At 35.3% G+C, this 19,812-nt stretch overlaps 1 protein-coding gene across 4 annotated transcripts in view; it reads right to left on the reverse strand.

The window, feature by feature from the left end:
* RAPGEF6 (Rap guanine nucleotide exchange factor 6) overlaps window positions 1-19,812 on the reverse strand; it is a 240,557-nt gene that overhangs the window by 77,863 nt on the left and 142,882 nt on the right. For all 4 annotated transcript variants that reach the window (XM_051978209.1, XM_051978208.1, XM_051978211.1 and 1 more), the window contains exons 14-15: window positions 14,529-14,729; window positions 13,159-13,267 (exon numbers count right to left, since the gene is read on the reverse strand). In XM_051978209.1, coding sequence (XP_051834169.1) covers window positions 13,159-13,267; window positions 14,529-14,729 — 310 coding nt within the window. The remainder of the gene's footprint in view (window positions 1-13,158; window positions 13,268-14,528; window positions 14,730-19,812) is intronic.

Below are 19,812 nucleotides of genomic sequence, written 5' to 3' on the forward strand. Positions count from 1 at the left end.
TCTGACAATACACAGTTTTTATGGTGAAAGAAAAGAACAGATTTCACACTCTGAGAAGACTAAAAGCAGACTGTCTCGTGATAAAGCCCCCAAAGGTGATATAATCTGGTCCCTATCATACAAGGCTCTCCTAGAAGAAATTAAAAAGGATTTTTAAAAAGAGCTAGAAGAAAAATGGGGAAAGGAAAGGAAAACTTTGCAAGAGGGGTTGGAAAAGGCATATAACTCATTAAAAGATAGATTTGATAAAATAGAAAAAGAAAACTCCCAGAAAAACACAATTTGTGAAACAGAACAAGGAAATAACTCTTTAAAAAACAGAATTTGCAAAATGAAAAAAAAAATCCGATAGAACAAAACAACTCATTTAAAAATTCAATTGGACAAATACAAAAAGAAGCAAAAAATAGTAAATAAAAAAATAATTCACTAAAATTCAAAACTGAACAAATGGAAATGAATGATTTAATAAGACAACAACAATCAGTCAAGTAAAACCAAAAAAAAAAAAAAAGAAAAAAAGAAAAAAATAGAAAAAAAATGTAAAATACCTAACTGGGAAAACAACTGACCTGGAAAATAGATCTAGGAGAGACAATCTAAGGATTATTGGACTCCCTGAAAATATGATGAAAAAAAGAGCCTGCACACTATTTTTCAGAAAATCATCAAAGAAAACTGCCCAGATGTCAGAGAATCAGAAGATTGAAAGAATTCACCAAATACTTCCTGAAATAGAACCCAAAATTAAAACCCCAAGGAATATTGTGGCTACATTTCATAACTATTGGACCAAGGAAAAAAATTATTAAGGATTATTAAAAATTTAAGGATTACCTAGGACCTAGCAGCTTCCACTTTAAAGGATCAAAGGGGCTAACATCTGATATTCTGAAAGACAAAGGAACTTGGAATGCAGTCAAGAATAAATTACCCTAGGTTAAGATGGCGGAGAGGAGGCTCACAGTTGCATAAGCTCCGCGCTTTCTCTCACTATCCACTTCATTACAAGCCTCTGAATCAATGCTTGACTGAAAAAAACCCACAAATAGTTACCAAGAGAAGCCATCCTTGAGATCCGCCAAGAAAGGTCTGTCTTTACTGGAGGGCTGGGGCGGTTTTAGATCGGGCGCAGGCTGAGGGCAGCGGCAGTGAGAGCACGGGAGCAGAGCTGAGAGGGGGTGGAGAGTGATCGTAGCCGTTTCTGCGGGGAGAGCTTCGCTACAGGTGTGGATAATTTCCTCCGGCAGCAAGTCAACAGCCCAGCAGAAAAGCTAAAAACACCGGGGCTGAAGAACACAACCGCAAACAGCTGGAGTCTCTCAGGACCTGGCCCCCCCCCCCTTCCCCCCCCTCAGTGACTCAGCACGCTCTGGGATCTCAGAGCGCAGGCGCAGCACAGTCCTGCTAGTGCCTCACTGCTGCCCCCTGCAGTCTGTAGAGGAAGCTCGATAACACACCCAGCCCCTCCCCCAAAGAAAGACTCCAGTTTTTTCTGTTTTTCTTTGGTAGTTTATCTCTGATTAATAGACAGAATGAGCAAGAAGCTGAAGAGGACTTTAACCCTTGACAGCTTCTATACAGATAGAGAGCAGACTCTAAATCCTGAGGAGACTAAAAACAGGCAGTCCCCAGGTGATTCCCCAAAGGAGGAGATCGTCTGTTCCTCAGCACAGATGAACCTCATAGAAGCGATTAAAAAGGCTCTCACAAGGGAGCTAGAAGAAAAATGGGAAAAGAGTCTGGAGAAAGTTAAAGAGAGAGTCGATAAAGAAGTAAAATCCTTGAAAAATAGGATTAGTGAACTGGAAACAGAAAACAGCTCTCTAAAAAACAAAATTGGCGAAATGGAAAAAAATTCCACAGAACAAAAGAACTCAATTGGACAATTAGAGAAAGATTTTTAAAAAGTGAGTGAAGAGAATACTTCACTGAAAATCAGAATTGAACAAGTGGAATTGAATGACTCGAGGAGACAAGAAGAATCAGTCAAGCAAATCCAAAAAAATCAAACAATGGAGAAAAATGTGAAATACCTTCTGGGGAAGACAACAGACCTGGAAAACAGATCCAGGAGAGACAATCTGAGAATCATTGGACTCCCAGAAAAACATGATGAAAAAAAAAGCCTGGACACTGTCTTCCAGGAAATTATCAAAGAGAACTGCCCAGAAGTCATAGGAACAGAGGAAAAAATAAACATTGAAAGGATTCATCGATCACCCACTGAAAGGGATCCTAAAATCAAAACACCAAGGAATATAGTGGCCAAATGCCAGAACCCTCAGGTGAAAGAAAAAATATTGCAAGCGGCTAGAAAAACCCAATTCAAGTATCAAGGAGCCACAATAAGGATCACCCAGGATCTGGCAGCATCCACATTAAAAGATCGAAGGGCCTGGAATATGATATTCCGAAAAGCTAAGGAACTTGGTATGCAACCAAAAATAACTTACCCAGCGAGAATGAGCATCTTTTTCCAGGGAAGAAGATGGACATTCAACGAAGTAAGCGAATTTCATCTATTTCTGATGAAAAAACCAGAACTTAACAAAAAGTTTGATCTACAAATATAGAACTCAAGAGAAATCTAAAAAGGTAAAGATTAATCTTGGGAACTATATTTTGACTATATAGATGTATAAAGAATACATGTATACCTTGTTCTAGAAATTGATGTGGAAAGGACATTGTACCAGAAAAAGGGTAAAGTGGGGGTAGTACATCTCATGAAGAGGCATAGGAAACCTATTATATCTGAGAGAAAGAATGGAGGGGGATGAATATAGTGGGTATCTTACTGCCTTCAGAATTGGCTTTAAGTGAAAAATCTTAAGACATATTCAATCTATGGTGAAACTTCTCCCATCTCATTGAAAAGTGAGAAGGGAAAAGTGGAAAGGGAAGGAATAAGCTAAGGGAAGGGAATACGGGAACTGGGAGGGAAAGGGGTAAGATAGGGGGAGGAACTCTAAGGAGGGGGGAGGGATACTAAAAAGGGAGGGCTGTGAGAAGCAAGGGGTGCTCACAAGCTTAATACTTGGAAGGGGGGGAAAGGGGAAAGAAGGGAGGAAAGCATAAACCGGGGTTAACAAGATGGCAAGTAATACAGAATTGGTCATTCTAACCATAAACGTGAACGGGGTAAACTCCCCCATAAAGAGAAAGCGGTTAGCAGAATGGATTAAAAGCCAGAATCCTACAATATGTTGTTTACAGGAAACACACCTGAAGCGGGGAGATACATGCAGGTTAAAGGTAAAAGGTTGGAGCAAAATCTACTATGCTTCAGGTGAAGTCAAAAAAGCAGGGGTAGCCATCCTGATCTCAGATCAAGCTAAAGCAAAAATTGACCTAATTAAAAGAGATAAGGAAGGACACTATATCTTGCTAAAGGGTAGCATGGATAATGAAGCACTATCTATATTAAACATATATGCACCAAGTGGGGTAGCATCTAAATTCTTAAAAGAGAAACTAAGAGAGCTGCAAGAAGAAATAGACAGTAAAACTATAATAGTGGGAGATCTTAACCTTGCACTCTCAGAATTAGATAAATCAAACCAGAAAATAAATAAGAAAGAAGTCAAAGAGGTAAACAGAATACTAGAAAAGCTAGATATGATAGATCTCTGGAGAAAATGTAATGGAGACAGAAAGGAATACACTTTCTTTTCAGCAGTTCATGGAACCTATACAAAAATTGACCATATATTAGGACATAAAAACCTCAAACTCAAATGTAGTAAGGCAGAAATAGTAAATGCATCCTTTTCAGACCACGATGCAATGAAAATTACATTCAACAAAAAAGCAGGGGGAAGTAGACCAAAAAATAATTGGAAACTAAATAATCTCATACTAAAGAATGATTGGGTAAAACAGCAAATCATAGACATAATTAATAACTTCACCCAAGAAAACGATAATAATGAGACATCATACCAAAATGTATGGGATGCAGCCAAAGCGGTAATAAGGGGAAATTTCATATCTCTAGAGGCCTATTTGTATAAAATAGAGAAAGAGAAGGTCAATGAATTGGGTTTGCAATTAAAAATGCTAGAAAAGGAACAAATTAAAAACCCCCAGTCAAACACTAAACTTGAAATTCTAAAAGTAAAAGGTGAGATCAATAAAATTGAAAGTAAAAAAACTATTGAATTGATTAATAAAACTAAGAGTTGGTTCTATGAAAAAACCAACAAAATAGACAAACCCTTAGTAAATCTGATTAAAAAAAGGAAAGAGGAAAATCAAATTGTTAGTCTTAAAAATGAAAAGGGAGAACTCACCACTAACGAAGAGGAAATTAGAGCAATAATTAGGAGTTACTTTGCCCAACTTTATGCCAATAAATTCGACAACTTAAATGAAATAGAAAAATACCTCCAAAAATACAGCTTGCCCAAACTAACAGAGGAAGAAGTAAATATCCTAAACAGTCCCATCTCAGAAAAAGAAATAGAACAAACTATCAATCAACTCCCTAAGAAAAAATCCCCAGGACCAGATGGATTTACATGTGAATTCTACCAAACATTTAAAGAACAATTAACTCCAATGTTATATAAACTATTTGAAAAAATAGGGATTGAAGGAGTCCTACCAAACTCCTTTTATGACACAGATATGGTACTGATACCTAAACCAGGTAGGCTGAAAACAGAGAAAGAAAATTATAGACCAATCTCCCTAATGAATATTGATGCTAAAATCTTAAATAAAATATTAGCAAAAAGATTACAGAAAATTGTCACCAGGATAATACACTATGACCAAGTAGGATTTATACCAGGAATGCAGGGCTGGTTCAATATTAGGAAAACTATTAACATAATTGACTATATCAATAACCAAACAAACAAAAACCACATGATCATCTCAATAGATGCAGAAAAAGCATTTGATAAAATCCAACATCCATTCCTAATAAAAACACTTGAGAGCATAGGAATAAATGGACTTTTCCTTAAAATAGTCAGGAGCATATATTTAAAACCATCAGTAAGCATCATATGCAATGGGAAAAACTGGAACCTTTCCCAGTAAGATCTGAGTGAAGCAAGGTTGCCCACTATCACCATTATTATTTAATATCGTATTAGAAACACTAGCCTCGGCAATAAGAGTCGAGAAAGATATAAAAGGAATTAGAGTAGGCAATGAGGAAACCAAACTATCACTCTTTGCAGATGATATGATGGTATACCTAGAGAACCCCAGAGATTCTACCAAAAAGCTATTGGAAATAATTCATAATTTTAGCAAAGTAGCTGGCTACAAAATAAATCCCATAAATCCTCAGCATTTTTATACATCACCAACAAAACCCAACAGCAAGAGATACAAAGAGAAATTCCATTCAGAATAACTGTTGATACCATAAAATATTTGGGAATCTATCTACCAAAGGAAAGTCAGGAATTATATGAGCAAAATTATAAAAAAGTCTCCACACAAATAAAGTCAGACTTAAATAATTGGAAAAATATTAAGTGCTCTTGGATCGGCCGAGCGAACATAATAAAGATGACAATACTCCCTAAACTAATCTATTTATTTAGTGCTATACCAATCAGACTTCCAAGAAAATATTTTATTGATCTAGAAAAAATAACAACAAAATTCATATGGAACAATAAAAAGTCGAGAATCTCAAGGGAATTAATGAAAAAAAAATCAAATGAAGGTGGCCTAGCTGTACCTGATCTAAAATTATATTATAAAGCAGCAGTCACCAAAACCATTTGGTATTGGCTAAGAAATAGATTAGTGGATCAGTGGAAAAGGCTAGGCTCACAAGACAGAATAGTCAACTATAGCAATCTAGTGTTTGACAAACCCAAAGCCCCTAACTTCTGGGAAAAGAATTCATTATTTGATAAAAACTGCTGGGATAATTAGAAATTAGTATGGCAGAAATTAGGCATGGACCCACACTTAACACCATATACCAAGATAAGATCAAAATGGGTCTATGACCTAGGCATAAAGAACGAGACTATAAATAAATTAGAGGAACATAGAATAGTTTATCTCTCAGACTTGTGGAGGAGAAAGAAATTTGTGACCAAAGATGAACTAGAGACCATTACTGATCACAGAATAGAAAATTTCGATTACATCAAATTAAAAAGCCTTTGTACAAATAAAACTAATGCAAACAAGATTAGAAGGAAGCGACAAACTGGGAAAACATTTTCACAGTTAAAGGTTCTGATAAAGGCCTCATTCCAAAATATATAGAGAACTGACTCAAATTTATAAGAAATCAAGCCATTCTCCAATTGATAAATGGTCAAAGGATATGAACAGACAATTTTCAGAGGATGAGATTGAAACTATACCACTCATATGAAAGAGTGTTCCAAATCATTATTGATCAGAGAAATGCAAATTAAGACAACTCTGAGATACCACTACACACCTGTCAGATTGGCTAAGATGACAGGAAAAAATAATGATGAATGTTGGAGGGGATGCGGGAAAACTGGGACACTAATGCATTGTTGGTGGAGTTGTGAACGAATCCAACCATTCTGGAGAGCAATCTGAATTATGCCCAAAAAACTATCAAAATGTGCATATCCTTTGATCCAGCAGTGTTTCTATTGGGCTTATATCCCAAAGAAATACTAAAGAAGGGAAAGGGACCTGTATGTGCCAAAATGTTTGTAGCAGCCCTGTTTGTAGTGGCTAGAAACTGGAAAATGAATGGATGCCCATCAATTGGAGAATGGCTGGGTAAATTGTGGTATATGAATGTTATGGAATATTATTGTTCTGTAAGAAATGACCAGCAGGATGAATACAGAGAGGCTTGGAGAGACCTACATGAACTGATGCTAAGTGAAATGAGCAGAACCAGGAGATCATTATACACTTCGACAACGATATTGTATGAGGACATATTTTGATGAAAGTGGATTTCTTTGACAAAGAGACCTGAGTTTCAATTGATAAATGACGGACAAAAGCAGCTACACCCAAAGAAAGAACACTGGGAAACGAATGTGAACTATCTGCATTTTTGTTTCTCTTCCCGGATTATTTATACCTTCTGAATCCAATTCTCCCTATGCAACAAAGAACTGTTCGGTTCTGCAAACATATATTGTATCTAGGATATACTGCAACATATCCAACATATAAAGGACTGCTTGCCATCTAGGGGAGGGGTGGAGGGAGGGAGGGGAAAAAAATCGGAACAGAAATGAGTGTAAATATAATGTAATTATTAAATAAAAAAATTAAAAAAAAAAAAAAAAAAAAAAAAAAAAAAAAAAAAAAAAAATGCCAATAGTAAAAAAAAAAAAAAAAAAAAAAAAAAAAAAAAGAAAAAAATAGAAAAAAAATGTAAAATACCTAACTGGGAAAACAACTGACCTGGAAAATAGATCTAGGAGAGACAATCTAAGGATTATTGGACTCCCTGAAAATATGATGAAAAAAAGAGCCTGCACACTATTTTTCAGGAAATCATCAAAGAAAACTGCCCAGATGTCAGAGAATCAGAAGATTGAAAGAATTCACCAAATACTTCCTGAAATAGAACCCAAAATTAAAACCCCAAGGAATATTGTGGCTACATTTCATAACTATTGGACCAAGGAAAAAATTATTAAGGATTATTAAAAATTTAAGGATTACCTAGGACCTAGCAGCTTCCACTTTAAAGGATCAAAGGGGCTAACATCTGATATTCTGAAAGACAAAGGAACTTGGAATGCAGTCAAGAATAAATTACCCTGCTAAACTGACCATTTTCTTTCAGGGAAGAAGATAGACATTCAATGAAACAAGTGAATTCCATTTATTTCTGATGAAAAGATTAGAGCTAAACAAAAAATCTGATCTCCAAATATAGAACTCAAGAAAAGCATAAAAAAGTAAAAAAGACAAGAACTCTTGAGAATTGTATTTCTATTAGGGGAATACATAAGAGAGTGCATGTATAATCTGATTTTACTGTTTTAAAAAGAAACTAGAGGTAGAAAAGGGAATGTACCCCAAAAAAGGGAAAGTGGAGGTAAAATGAGGGAAATTACATCTCAGGAAGAGGCAAAGAAAACCTATTAGAATTGAGGGAAAGAATGGAGGGTGATGAATATTGTGTGAATCTTAAGCTCATCAGATCTGGCTCAAAGAAAGAATATTAGACATATTTGGTTTGATCAAAAAACTTCTCTCACTTTATAGAAAAGTGGGAGGGGAAAGGAGAAAAGGGAAGTGATAGGCTAAATAGAAGGGAAAACAGAAATAATAGGGGAAAGGGGGAGGGTGTCTAAAGGGGAGGACTCCTTCAGGAAAGTAGTGTGCGTAAGTAAAATACTGAGGAGGAGGGAAAAGGGAAAAGGAAAAAGAAAAGCATAATTAGGGGTTAATAAGATCGCAGGAAAAACAAAATTAGTAGTTTTAACCATAAATGTGAATGGGGTGAACTCTCCCATAAAGCATAAGTGGATAGCAGATAGGATTAAAAGCCAGAATCCTACAATATGTTGTTTACAAGAAACATATTTAAAGCAGAGTGATACATACAGAGTATAGGTAAAAGTCTGGAGCAGAATCTATTATACTTCAGGTGAAGTAAAAAAAGCAGGGGTAGCCATCCTGATCTCAGATCAAGCAGAGACATAAATTGATCTAATTAAAAGAGATAAGGAAGAAAACTATATCTTGCTAAAGAGTACCATAGATAAGGAAGCAATATCAATATTAAACACATATACACAAAGTGGTGTAGCATCTAAATTTCTAAAGAAGAGAGTTTCAAGAAGAAATAGACAGAATAGTGGGAGATCTCAACCTTGCACTCTCAGAACTAGATAAATCAAACGACAAAATAAATAAGAAAGAAGTTCAAGAGTATTCAACAGAATACTAGAAAAATTAGATATGATAGATCTTTGGAGAAAATTGAATGGAGATAGAAAGGAGTACACTTCTTCTCAGCAGTAGATGGAACTTATCCAAAAACTGACCATATATTAGGACATAAAGACCTCAAAATCAAATACAGAAAGGCAGAAATAGTAAATGCATTTTTTTCAGATCACAATGCAAGAAAAATTACTTTCAATTGGGAAAATAGACCAAAAAGTAATTGGAAATTAATAATCTCATTCTAAAGAATGAATGAGTGAAACAGCAATGAGACAACATACCAAAATTTGTGGGATGCAGCCAAAATAGTAATAAAGGGAAATTTTATATCTCTAGATGCTTACTTGCATAAAATAGAGAAACAGAAGATCAATGAATTAGGCTTGAAACTAAAAAAGCTAGGAAAAAAAAAAAAACAAATTAAAAACCCCCAATCAAATACCAAACATGAAATTCTTAAAAAAAAAAAAAAATCAATAAAATTGAATCTAAAAAATCTATTGAATAAAACTTAAGAGTTGGTTTTATGAAAAAAAAAAAAAACAACAACAACAAAATAGATAGACCTTTAGTTAATTTGACTAGAAAAAGGAAAGAGGAAAATCAAATTGTTAGTCTGAAAAATGAAAAGGGAGAACTTTCCACCAATGAAAAGGAAAGTAAAGCAGTAATTAGGAATTACTTTGCCCAACTTTATGCTAATAAATTCAACAATCTAAGTGAAATGGAGGAATATCTACAAAAATATAGTTTGCTCAGATTAAGAGGAAATAAATTACTTAAATAGTCCCATTTTAGAAAAAGAAATAAAACAAGCTGTTAATCAACTCCCTAAGACTAAATTCCCAGGACCAGATGGATTGACATGTGAATTCTACGAAACATTTAAAGAACAATTAACCCCAATACGATATAACATATTTGAAAAAATAGGTAATGAAGGACTCCTACCAAATTTCAAATTCAACAAGACTAGATGATGATTAATTCTGATAGATGTGACTCTCTTCAACAATGAGATGATTCAAACCAGTGCCACCTAGTCAGTGATGAAGAGAGCCATCTATACCCAGAGAGAGGACTGTGGGAACTGAGTGTGAACCACAACATAGCATTATCTCTGTTGTTGTTTCTTGCATTTTGTTTCCTTAGTTTTTTTCTTCCTTCTTGATCTGATTTTTTCTTGTGCAACAAGATAACTGTATAAATGTGTGTGTGTGTGTATGTGTGTGTGTGTGTGTGTGTGTGTGTATTGGATTTAACATATATTTTAACATATTTAATATGTATTGGACTACCTGCCAGCTAGGGGAGAGGGTAGGGAGAAGGAGGAGAAAAGTTGGAACAAAAGATTTTACAAGGGTCAATGTTGAAAAATTACCCATGCATATGTTTTGTAAATAAAAAGCTTTAATAAAAAAAAATTTAAAAGAAAATAAAAAGCTATTATTTAAAAAAATAAAGCTAATCATCTAAATATTTCTACAATCTTTATATAGAGAGCTAAAATACCACCTGCTGCGGAAGTTTTTCCTGATTCCCCTTTAATTCTAGTGCTTTATCTTCATGAACTAGTTCAAATTTATACTATGTATATGTAACTTTGATTATATAATTGCTTGCATGCTATCTCCCCCAATAAACTGTGAACTCCTTCAGATGAGGACAAGAATGGAATCTAGCATATGGTAGGCACTTAAATATTTGTTGACTAACCACTAGAGTTGAGAATGAAAGTGATGTTTAAAGAAAATCATTTTGGCAGCTTTGGAGAAACTAGAGCAAAGAGACTCTTGAGACAGAAGACCTATTAGGAGACCATTATGATTTAGTGGGTGAGAGTCAATGAGAGTCTGAGTAGAGAGCAGTTGGATGCTAGAGACATGGAAGTAGCAATAGCAAGATCTAGAAATTGGCTAGACATTTGAAGGAAAGTGAATGCTAAGGATAATGAAACTGGGAGAACAGAAGAAGGGTGGCATTTGCAAAAGAATTTAGGCAAGTTCAGCAGAAGAGAGCTTTACAGGAAAGAAAATGAATTCTATTTTGTACGAGTTGAGTTTGCAATTTCTTCAAGATAATCATTGTGAAATGTCCAACAGGTATTTCATGATGTGAGACTGGTGGAATGGAGAAAAACTGGAGCTGAAAATACACACACACACACACACACACACACACACACATACGCACGCACGTCATCTACTAGAAATGATAATTAATCCTATAAATGCTAATGAGGCCACCACAAATTAGTGTGTAGAGAGAAAAGAGAAGAAGACCCAAGCCAGAATCTTAACATACTCAACAATCATGGTAAGTGATTTGGATAATGAACTGGCCAAAGAGAATAAAAGAAAGTGGTTAGACAATTGGGAGAATCAGAAGAAAGTACTGTCACAAAATCTAGCAATGAAAAGATAGTCACTAATGTCATATGCATTAGAGAATTCAAGAAGAAAGGAGACTGAAAAGATCATCACATTTGGCAGTTAAGGCATTATTAACAACTGAAGAGAGAAGTTTTAGTTGAGTGATGAGATCAGAAGTCAGATGATTAAGGATTGAAAAATGAGTTAAGTGAAACTTTAACCCAGTGAAAACATGTTAAAATGTTTCTGGGCAAGTCATTTATCTTATTTTTCTATCTGTATGCTAAGAATATTTCACTAAATAGACTCTAATGATCTTTCCAACTTGGGCATTCTATAAATTTTAAGATATATATTCTATAGGCTTTGCAAAGTAGGAGACATCATCTGAACATAATACTAATTCTTTAACCTTTAAATAAAGTTTTATATTTCTCTTCCAAATCCTATTATATGTTTAAATATGATTATGCAATCTGGCTCTTTTTTGCATAAATGCAAGTAGTTTAGTGTGAGATGAAATACAAGGACATTAAAAGTATATTAGAGGGGCAGCTAGGTGGCACAGTGGATAGAGCACCAGCCCTGAAGTCAGGAGGACCCGAGTTCAAATCTGGTCTCAGACACTGTCTAGCTGTGTGACCCTGGGCAAGTCACTTAACCCCAATTGCCTCAGCAAAAAAAAAAAAAAAAAAAAAAGTATATTAGAGCATAGTTTTTGTTTACTCATCTTCAAATGAATAGCATGTCCTAAGACATATAATCTACATAGAAAACTTTAATTATACATGTGTACACATGTTGAGTATGATTGTGTGTAAAATATGCTTGATTACATTCTGGTGCAATAGAAAGAGCAGTATAATACTCAAAGCCATAGATATAAGATGATTTAGCTCACAGAACATGCTTTATTTTAGCCTTAGGCTAGTCATTTTACCTCTATTTTTTTCCCCATATCAAGAATGAAATATCTCCTATACATCCTCTAAAAGTGAAACCAAAGCTATAAAGTACATTTATCTTCTCTATTTGGATATAGGGAGGTTTTATCAGGGAAGAAAGGAAAAATAAAAATTTTATAAAAAGAATGGCATGGAAGCGAAGAAGAGATTCCTGGGAAGCATCACAAGAGACACTCCCTCAACAATGACATATTAATATTCATTAATAATCACTTTTGTGTTAAGTCAATCAACTGGTTCTATGGCTTCCTATTTTCTAACTCTCATAGAAATAGCATGAAAAACTTAATATTTTGCTGAAATCTCAGGAAAATAAAGCAATATTCCTCTGACATAACAGTCCATTAACTATCAAGAAAGAAAAAAAGCAAACTCATAGTGATCATCATTTTTTTGTCTAGATGTCTAGATGAGATGGACTCATGCCTTAAAAAACAATTCAATCTAGAAATTTTGTGTAGACTAATCTCTTCCCTTTCCTGAAAATAAAGCTATTCGGCACAAATCCTGTTACATGCCTCTTATTCTTTACAACTGTTTCAAGATCACTCGGGGATCAATCACAGAGTGGTTCAGCATTTACAAAAGCACATTTCAGAATCTGTAGAAGTAGAGCATCTAAGGATGGTCCCTTGACTTTATGGAAAGCATATATCTAGGACTTTTCTTGGGATTCCTTTCTTATCCTGGGCTTTTGATTCTCTATTAATATTATTTTTTCTAGGTATTTTGTAGCCTAAAGACTATTCTCCTTGTCAGAGAAACCAGAAAGCACTGCCTTTTCACTGCTATCTAATACAAATGTTCTGTTTAGATCAAACAGAGGTTCTATCCTTTTTAAATTCTTTTTTTTTAAGTAGTTTTAAAAAAAAAATCCTCTTCTTTGCATTGAGAAATGTTTTCAAAATAGTTCTTTATGCAACAAAACTCACCAAAGATGTTGGTCTTTATAGTTAGAGAGAGATGAGTATTATTCTTTAATATTTCAAGGGCGTTCCCCAATGTAATGTTCTCAAAATTTTGTCCATTAACTTCCATTATCTTAAAGGAAAAACAATGTATTAGTAATCAAATGAAAAGAAAACTACATTAATAAACACTAACATAATAAGCTTTGTTAGTGTATATTTCTGTTAATACATGAGAGCAAGGTAGCAATGAAAAAAGCGCTGAACACAGAATTAGGAAGACTCAAATTCAAAAATAACCTCAGAAATGTACTAGCTGTAACAACTTGTCTGCCTCAGTTTACTAATCTTAAAATGAAGAAAATAATAGTACTTACATCTCAAGGGTGTTGTAAGGATAAAATCAATTAAATACTTGCAAAGTGCTTCAACAAATCCATTAGATATAAAAGATATTATTAAATATTTTTTCTTTTTTTGGCTGAGGCAATTGGGGTTAAGTGAATTGCCCAGGATCACACAGCTAGGAAGAGTTAAGTGTCTGAGGCCAGGTCCTCCTGAGTTCAGGGCTGGTGCTCTATCCACTGTGCCACCTAGCTGTCCATATTATTAAATATTTTCAAAGAAATAACTAACATTTAAAAGAATTATAATGGATTTATGAGTAATATTGACTTGGAATCCCGTCTCAGATCCCTCAAAGCAATTGAGCCTGGGAGATACTTAACATTTCTCAGCTTCCATTTCCTCATAAGTAAAAGGGGAATTCCTGTCACACAGGATCATTATTAGGGTCAAAGAAAATAATGTGCATAGCTTTGAAAACCTTAGCATGATATTATAAATGTTAGCTATTATTGTTATTACTAAATATAAACATTTAATTTAGTTGTCTTACTCCAAAGGAGCAATGTTTAAATCAACATTGGTTCTGTTTCAAAGTATCCATGAATGGGTCTCACAGGATTCCATCTTTTTCATGTGGCCACACGGAAAACCACTGATTTGTACTGCCACACTATTGAAGCAGTTGGCTAAACATTCTTTTTTAAAACATAAAACTGTCATAGTTTTGAAATGATAATAAAATTTTTACTAACAAATTGTTTAAGGGTAGGAAGAATAGGGAGAGGGAAGCAGAGAAAGAAAGACAGAGAGGGAGGGAGGAAGGAAAAAAGGATGGTAAATGAAGAAACAGCAAGATAAAAGATAATAGCAAAAAAGATCAATGTCAGAGATCAACTGAGTCAGAAGTATTTTCCATGTCGTTCTTTGCCACCGTAACAAAATTTCTTTTAATATAAAAGAAAATTTCACAAACTACTTTATTATACATAAGAAAAATATATTATAAAGATTTTTATTACTGGCAGTATTATCTATAATTTTTTTACCTGGTCACCACGTTTAAGTCCAACTTCAGCAGCTTTGCTGCCTGGTTCTACTCCTTCCACAAAAATACCAAATCCCTCACTTCCTCCAGTAAGGCTGAAAAAAAGTGGTGATTCCCGGGAATTCTTCTGAAAAATAATTTGCCTCCATTTAGCCTTGGCAGCACAAGCAATATTTAATAAACGGAGATGCCCCTTCATTTTCTGAAAATAAAAATAAAAAACTATGTATATTTTCCCTTATAACAAGAAAAGACTACATTGTTAAAAATACTTACAATCATAATCATTTATTAATAATCTCACCAAATCACCATTTCAGAGGAAGAGGAGTAGCCCTTCTACTTCTCAAGGAAAACCTTTCTTCCATGTACCCATGTTCCTATTCCTTTTCATCTTCTTTAAAAGAGTGCCAACCTTTTTATAACTACTCTTTCATCTTTAATCTCTTTCTGTCCACAAGCTGCCTCCTTGCTTCCTCAAAAACACTATCTCAGCTAACCTAAAAAGAGAAAAATCCTTACTTGATCCATTCATCTCTGCTAACTCTCATTTTATACCTCTTTTCTCTTTTATAATTAAAATTTTTTGAAGAGGTAATCTAGAATCAAAAAGAAAAAAAAGGGGGGGGAAATTTAATACAACTGATAATACACTGAGGAATACTAGGGCTTTCCCACTAAGATTACATTTTCCAAAGGTTATAACCCAAAGTGAAGCACAATGCTTGAAAATAGTAAAGAATTAACAAATGCTAGGGACTCTGTAAAATAAAAGGCAAACAAATATGCTTAAGAATATAGAGAAAAAAAAAACAAATAAAAAGGAGGTTCTCTGAATCTTGTGAGCAATAATATGATGGAGTAAACATTCTCTGATTCTTACCATTCAAACCTCTCCAAAACAGAAATTATTCAGCAAAAACAAAAGCAATTTTAAATGCCTCCATGGTCCAGGAGCCAGTATCTGAAAAAGGTAACCCTCTCTCCCCCAAAAAATAAAATTCCAGGAACATCAACATTCACTGACCCTAAACTTGCTCATCATCATTCTCTTACTATATTAGCAGACCCAAGGAGATGACAGCCTTGTGTGCTCCAGCATCCAGGTCCCTCTCCCTCCTTCTAGTGATCCAGCTATAGGCTATGAAAAATCTATTTAATCTTCAACAGTCAGAATAGCAGTAGCCCATAAAGAAGAAAAGCTTATCACAGACCATTAATTCAGAATCATGAATATTGCAATGTTCTGAATGTCTGGTGCCAAGAAAAACAGGATCTGAACTACTAATACCAAACTAGAGACTAAAGAAAGTCAGGGAGTATTAGATCATCCTGAGACGACACTCTGCTTGTGAGGAACTGGGCAGCAATCCACCAAGCCTAAGGAAAGAACACAGCATAAGAGCTGGGACCAGTTCTGACCATCCAGGTCACTTGGAGCAAAGACTTAGTCTGGTGAACCATGAATTGTCTAGTGTGGAAAGGGAACAAAATGTTCTAAGATCCACCCCTAATAAAATCAAAATCTGAGGGGAGAGAGTCAAAAAGTGAATGATAAAAGGCGAAGAGTATTGTAAGATTTCAGGATGAAGAAAACTCAAAGACCTCAAACATCAATAGATAAAAACATGAATGGAAAAAGAATAATGACAAAAAGAAATATATCCTCTAGATGTAGTAAAGTTTAAGCATCTAAAGGAAATAATATAGGAAAATAAAGGAAAATGATCCTACTCCTGAGACAAAGAAACCTATGAAATTTGAGGAAAACACACAATATACTATTCCTGAGTGGTTTAAAAAGAAATGAGAATTATAAGAGAATTTATGTCCTGTACAACAGAAATAATGAGAACAGAAAAATATGAATTTGCACTAACAATCTGCACTTATGCAAGCAAAATGAGAACAGATAAGGAATGCAAACATACAGAAATGAAAGATAATCTACAAGAGAAGCTAAAAATAACATTAGTTCACAATTAAAGCAAAACATACAAATCTCAAAAAAGACAAGATATACAGGCTCTCAAGCCTCCCAAAAGAACATGACAGGACAAAAAACCATAACATCACATAGAAAATGAGAGAACTGGCCAAAACTTCTGAACACAGAAAATGAAATGTCAATTGAAAGAACTCATATTTTGCCTTCAGGGTAATTAATTAATAAGCAAACAAATGAAGGGAGGGAGGAAGGAAGGGAAGAAGGAAGGAAGACAACCATCTATCCCCAGACCTGGCCCCCCACAAACTAAGGCTAAAACTCCAAGACACAAAGTGGTTTAAGTAGCAATTCAGTTCAGTCACAAATTTTATACACCATTAGGCGAAAAACTTTTAATCACACACACACAAAAAAAAAGGAGATTGAAATAATGTAAGAATATTCTGCACCTACCAGAAAAAAAGGAGGAGGGGAAGGAATTAAGAGTATGGAAAAACTCAAGAGTGTAGCCCAGGTAACCCATTCTGGAAATCTGAGTTCAATCACATAAAACAAACAAAACAAAAGATGGACATTCAACAACAAAGAAGCATTTGAAACATTTTTAGAAAGAAAACCAGATCTAAAGAGATTATTTGCATATTAAACACCCCAAGTAAAAAAAAAATGTGGGGAGAAGGAATAAATACAGTAGATAACAACAGTAAAAGCAATAGAATAAGAGAGCCTAATAAAAGACTTTTCTAAATGTACACAAAGAGTCAGAGATAAAGGCAGAAATCTAGGAGAAGTATCATTTAAGAGGTGGTCAAGGAGCATTAAGTAAATACAGATCCTGGAGACAACTTGCCTATAGATGAATGTTTACTTGCCTAAAGATGAACGCTTCTTTTGAGTGTGTCTACATCTCTCTGTGTGTAAGAGGAGGTATATAAAAGCTGGGGAGAGGAATGGGTGGATAGAGCAGAGTGAGTGATACTCTTGAGTTCAAATCAAAGGTTAGCAATGAGAGCAATCTGAGATAATCTTTCAAGGATAATGAGGAAGAAAAGAATTTCAAGTGGGGAAGATGAAAGGAGGCCTTACTTTGGAGATGGAATTGGGATTCCACAGATGAATGCTCTTGTGAATGAACAAAGATCTCTGGTAAAAGGAGAAGAGGGCTAGATGAAACCTAGGCAATTTGGTGCTAGAAAAAATCTACTTGTCCTGGGAAGGAGGAGCTGGAACACCTTGGGGCAACTGTACCTTGGGAAAGAGGACAGAATGGACACAAGGATGAACTTTCCAGGCAAATGTAGTGGGCTTCATAATCAGGGACCTGTTATGGGAGGGATCCTACACAGAGAGCAGTATCCTCTTTGATAGCCACAATAAAAAACTGGTATTGTTCTGGAAATGATGCACAATAGAAAAGAGAAATCTATGAGTCAGGCCCTACAAAGCAATAATAGAAAGTTATCTATAGGGAAGAACCTAGAATGGATACTTGGAAGCTTTGATAATATGAAGAATACTGATAAAAAAAAAATAAAGTATATAGATAATTATAGGAATCATGAATCAAAAAATAAAGGTCTAATGAGAATTATTTTTTGTAAAGGAGTACAAAAAATGAAATTTAAAAGCTTATGGAGTAGCTGAAGAGGAAAAAAGAAGGGGAAATATTAAACAAGAAAAGGAGTTGAAGGTTGAGAGGTAGAGAGCCAGTAGATAAAATAAAATAAAAGAATTAAGTAATTGAAAGAACATAATAGTGTTTGTGGCAGAAGCAGAAACTTCACACTGAAAAGCTTCTACACAGAAAAGGTATCTGGGATAAGAAGAAAAGTGGCCAGGGATGGGCAGAGGGGATCTTTGTATCAAATTTGTCTGATATATAAGCATTTATGACTAACAGACATTCTAATTATAGAATCATTTATTAAAATAATCAAATGATATAAAAAATTCTCAAAAGAACTGCACAATATTAAGAACCACATTTTTAAAAAAGGTTCTAAATCACTAATAAGAGATTCTCAATTAAAAATGATCTTAAAGCTTCACCTCACTCTCTGCAAATTGACAAAAATGACAAAAAATGGCAACAGTCAATGTTGGAAGGGTTGCAAAAAGACAGTCACTAATATAGTGTTAGTTCAGCTATGAAATGGTACTCATTCTATGAAAAGCAATTTGAAATAATGCTAACAAAGTGACTAGACTTCCGGCCAAGATGGCGGAGAGGAGGCACACTGCTGTGTAACCTCCACGTTTCTTTCTCACTATCCATTTCATTTCATGCCTCTGAATTAATGCTCAACTGAAAAAAACCATACAATTAGTTACCAAGAGAAACCATCCTTGAGACTCGTCAAGAAAGGTCTGTTTTTGCGCGAGGGCGGGGACGGTTATTAGATCGGAAGCAAGCTGCAGGCAGCAGCGGCAGCGAGAGCTCGGAAGGCGGCTCCCGAGCAGAGTGGAGAAGGGGTGGGGCGTGATCGCAGCCGTCTCTACGGGGAGAGCTTTGCTACAGGATTAGCTACTTTGCTCCAACAGCAAGTCAGCAGCCCAGCAGAGAAGCTAAAAACACCGGGGGTGAAGAATACAGCCCCAAACAGCTGGAGTTTCTCGGGACCTGGCCACCCCTCCCCCACAGTGTCTCAGCATGCTCTCCGATCTCAGAGCGCAGGCGCAGCACAGTAGGACCCGTGCCTCACGGCTACCCTGCCCCTCCCCCAAAGAAAGCAGCCTCCATTCAAGGGTTTTTTTTCTTCTGTTTCTTTGATAGTTTGTCTTTGATTATTAGACAGAATGAGCAAGAAACAGAAAAAGACTTTAACCCTTGACAGCTTCTATACAGATAAAGAGCAGACTCCAAATCCTGAGGAGACTAAAAACAAACAGTCCCCAGGTGAATCCCCAAAGGAGGAGATCATCTGTTCCTCAGCACAGATGAATCTCATGGAGGAAATTAAAAAGGCTCTCACAAGGGAGCTAGAAGAAAAATGGGAAAAGCAGAGTGAGGCTTGGCAAAAGGAGAGGGAGACTTGGCAAAAGGAGAGGGAAGCTTGGCAAAAGGAGAGGGAGGCTTGGCAAAAGGAGAGGGAAGCTTGGCAAAAGGAGAGGGAGGCTTGGCAAAAGAGCCTGGAGAAGTCAGTTAAAGAGAGAGTGGATAAAGAAACCAAATCCTTGAAAAATAGGATTGGTGAACTGGAAAACAAAATTGGCGAAATGGAAAAAAATTCCACAGAACAAAAGAACTCAATTGGACAATTAGAAAAAGATCTTTAAAAAGTGAGTGAAGAAAATACTTCACTGAAAATCAGGGTCGAACAATTGGAATTGATGACTC

The sequence above is a fragment of the Antechinus flavipes genome, chromosome 2, assembly GCF_016432865.1.
Source record: "Antechinus flavipes isolate AdamAnt ecotype Samford, QLD, Australia chromosome 2, AdamAnt_v2, whole genome shotgun sequence".
Classification (NCBI taxonomy): domain Eukaryota; kingdom Metazoa; phylum Chordata; class Mammalia; order Dasyuromorphia; family Dasyuridae; genus Antechinus; species Antechinus flavipes.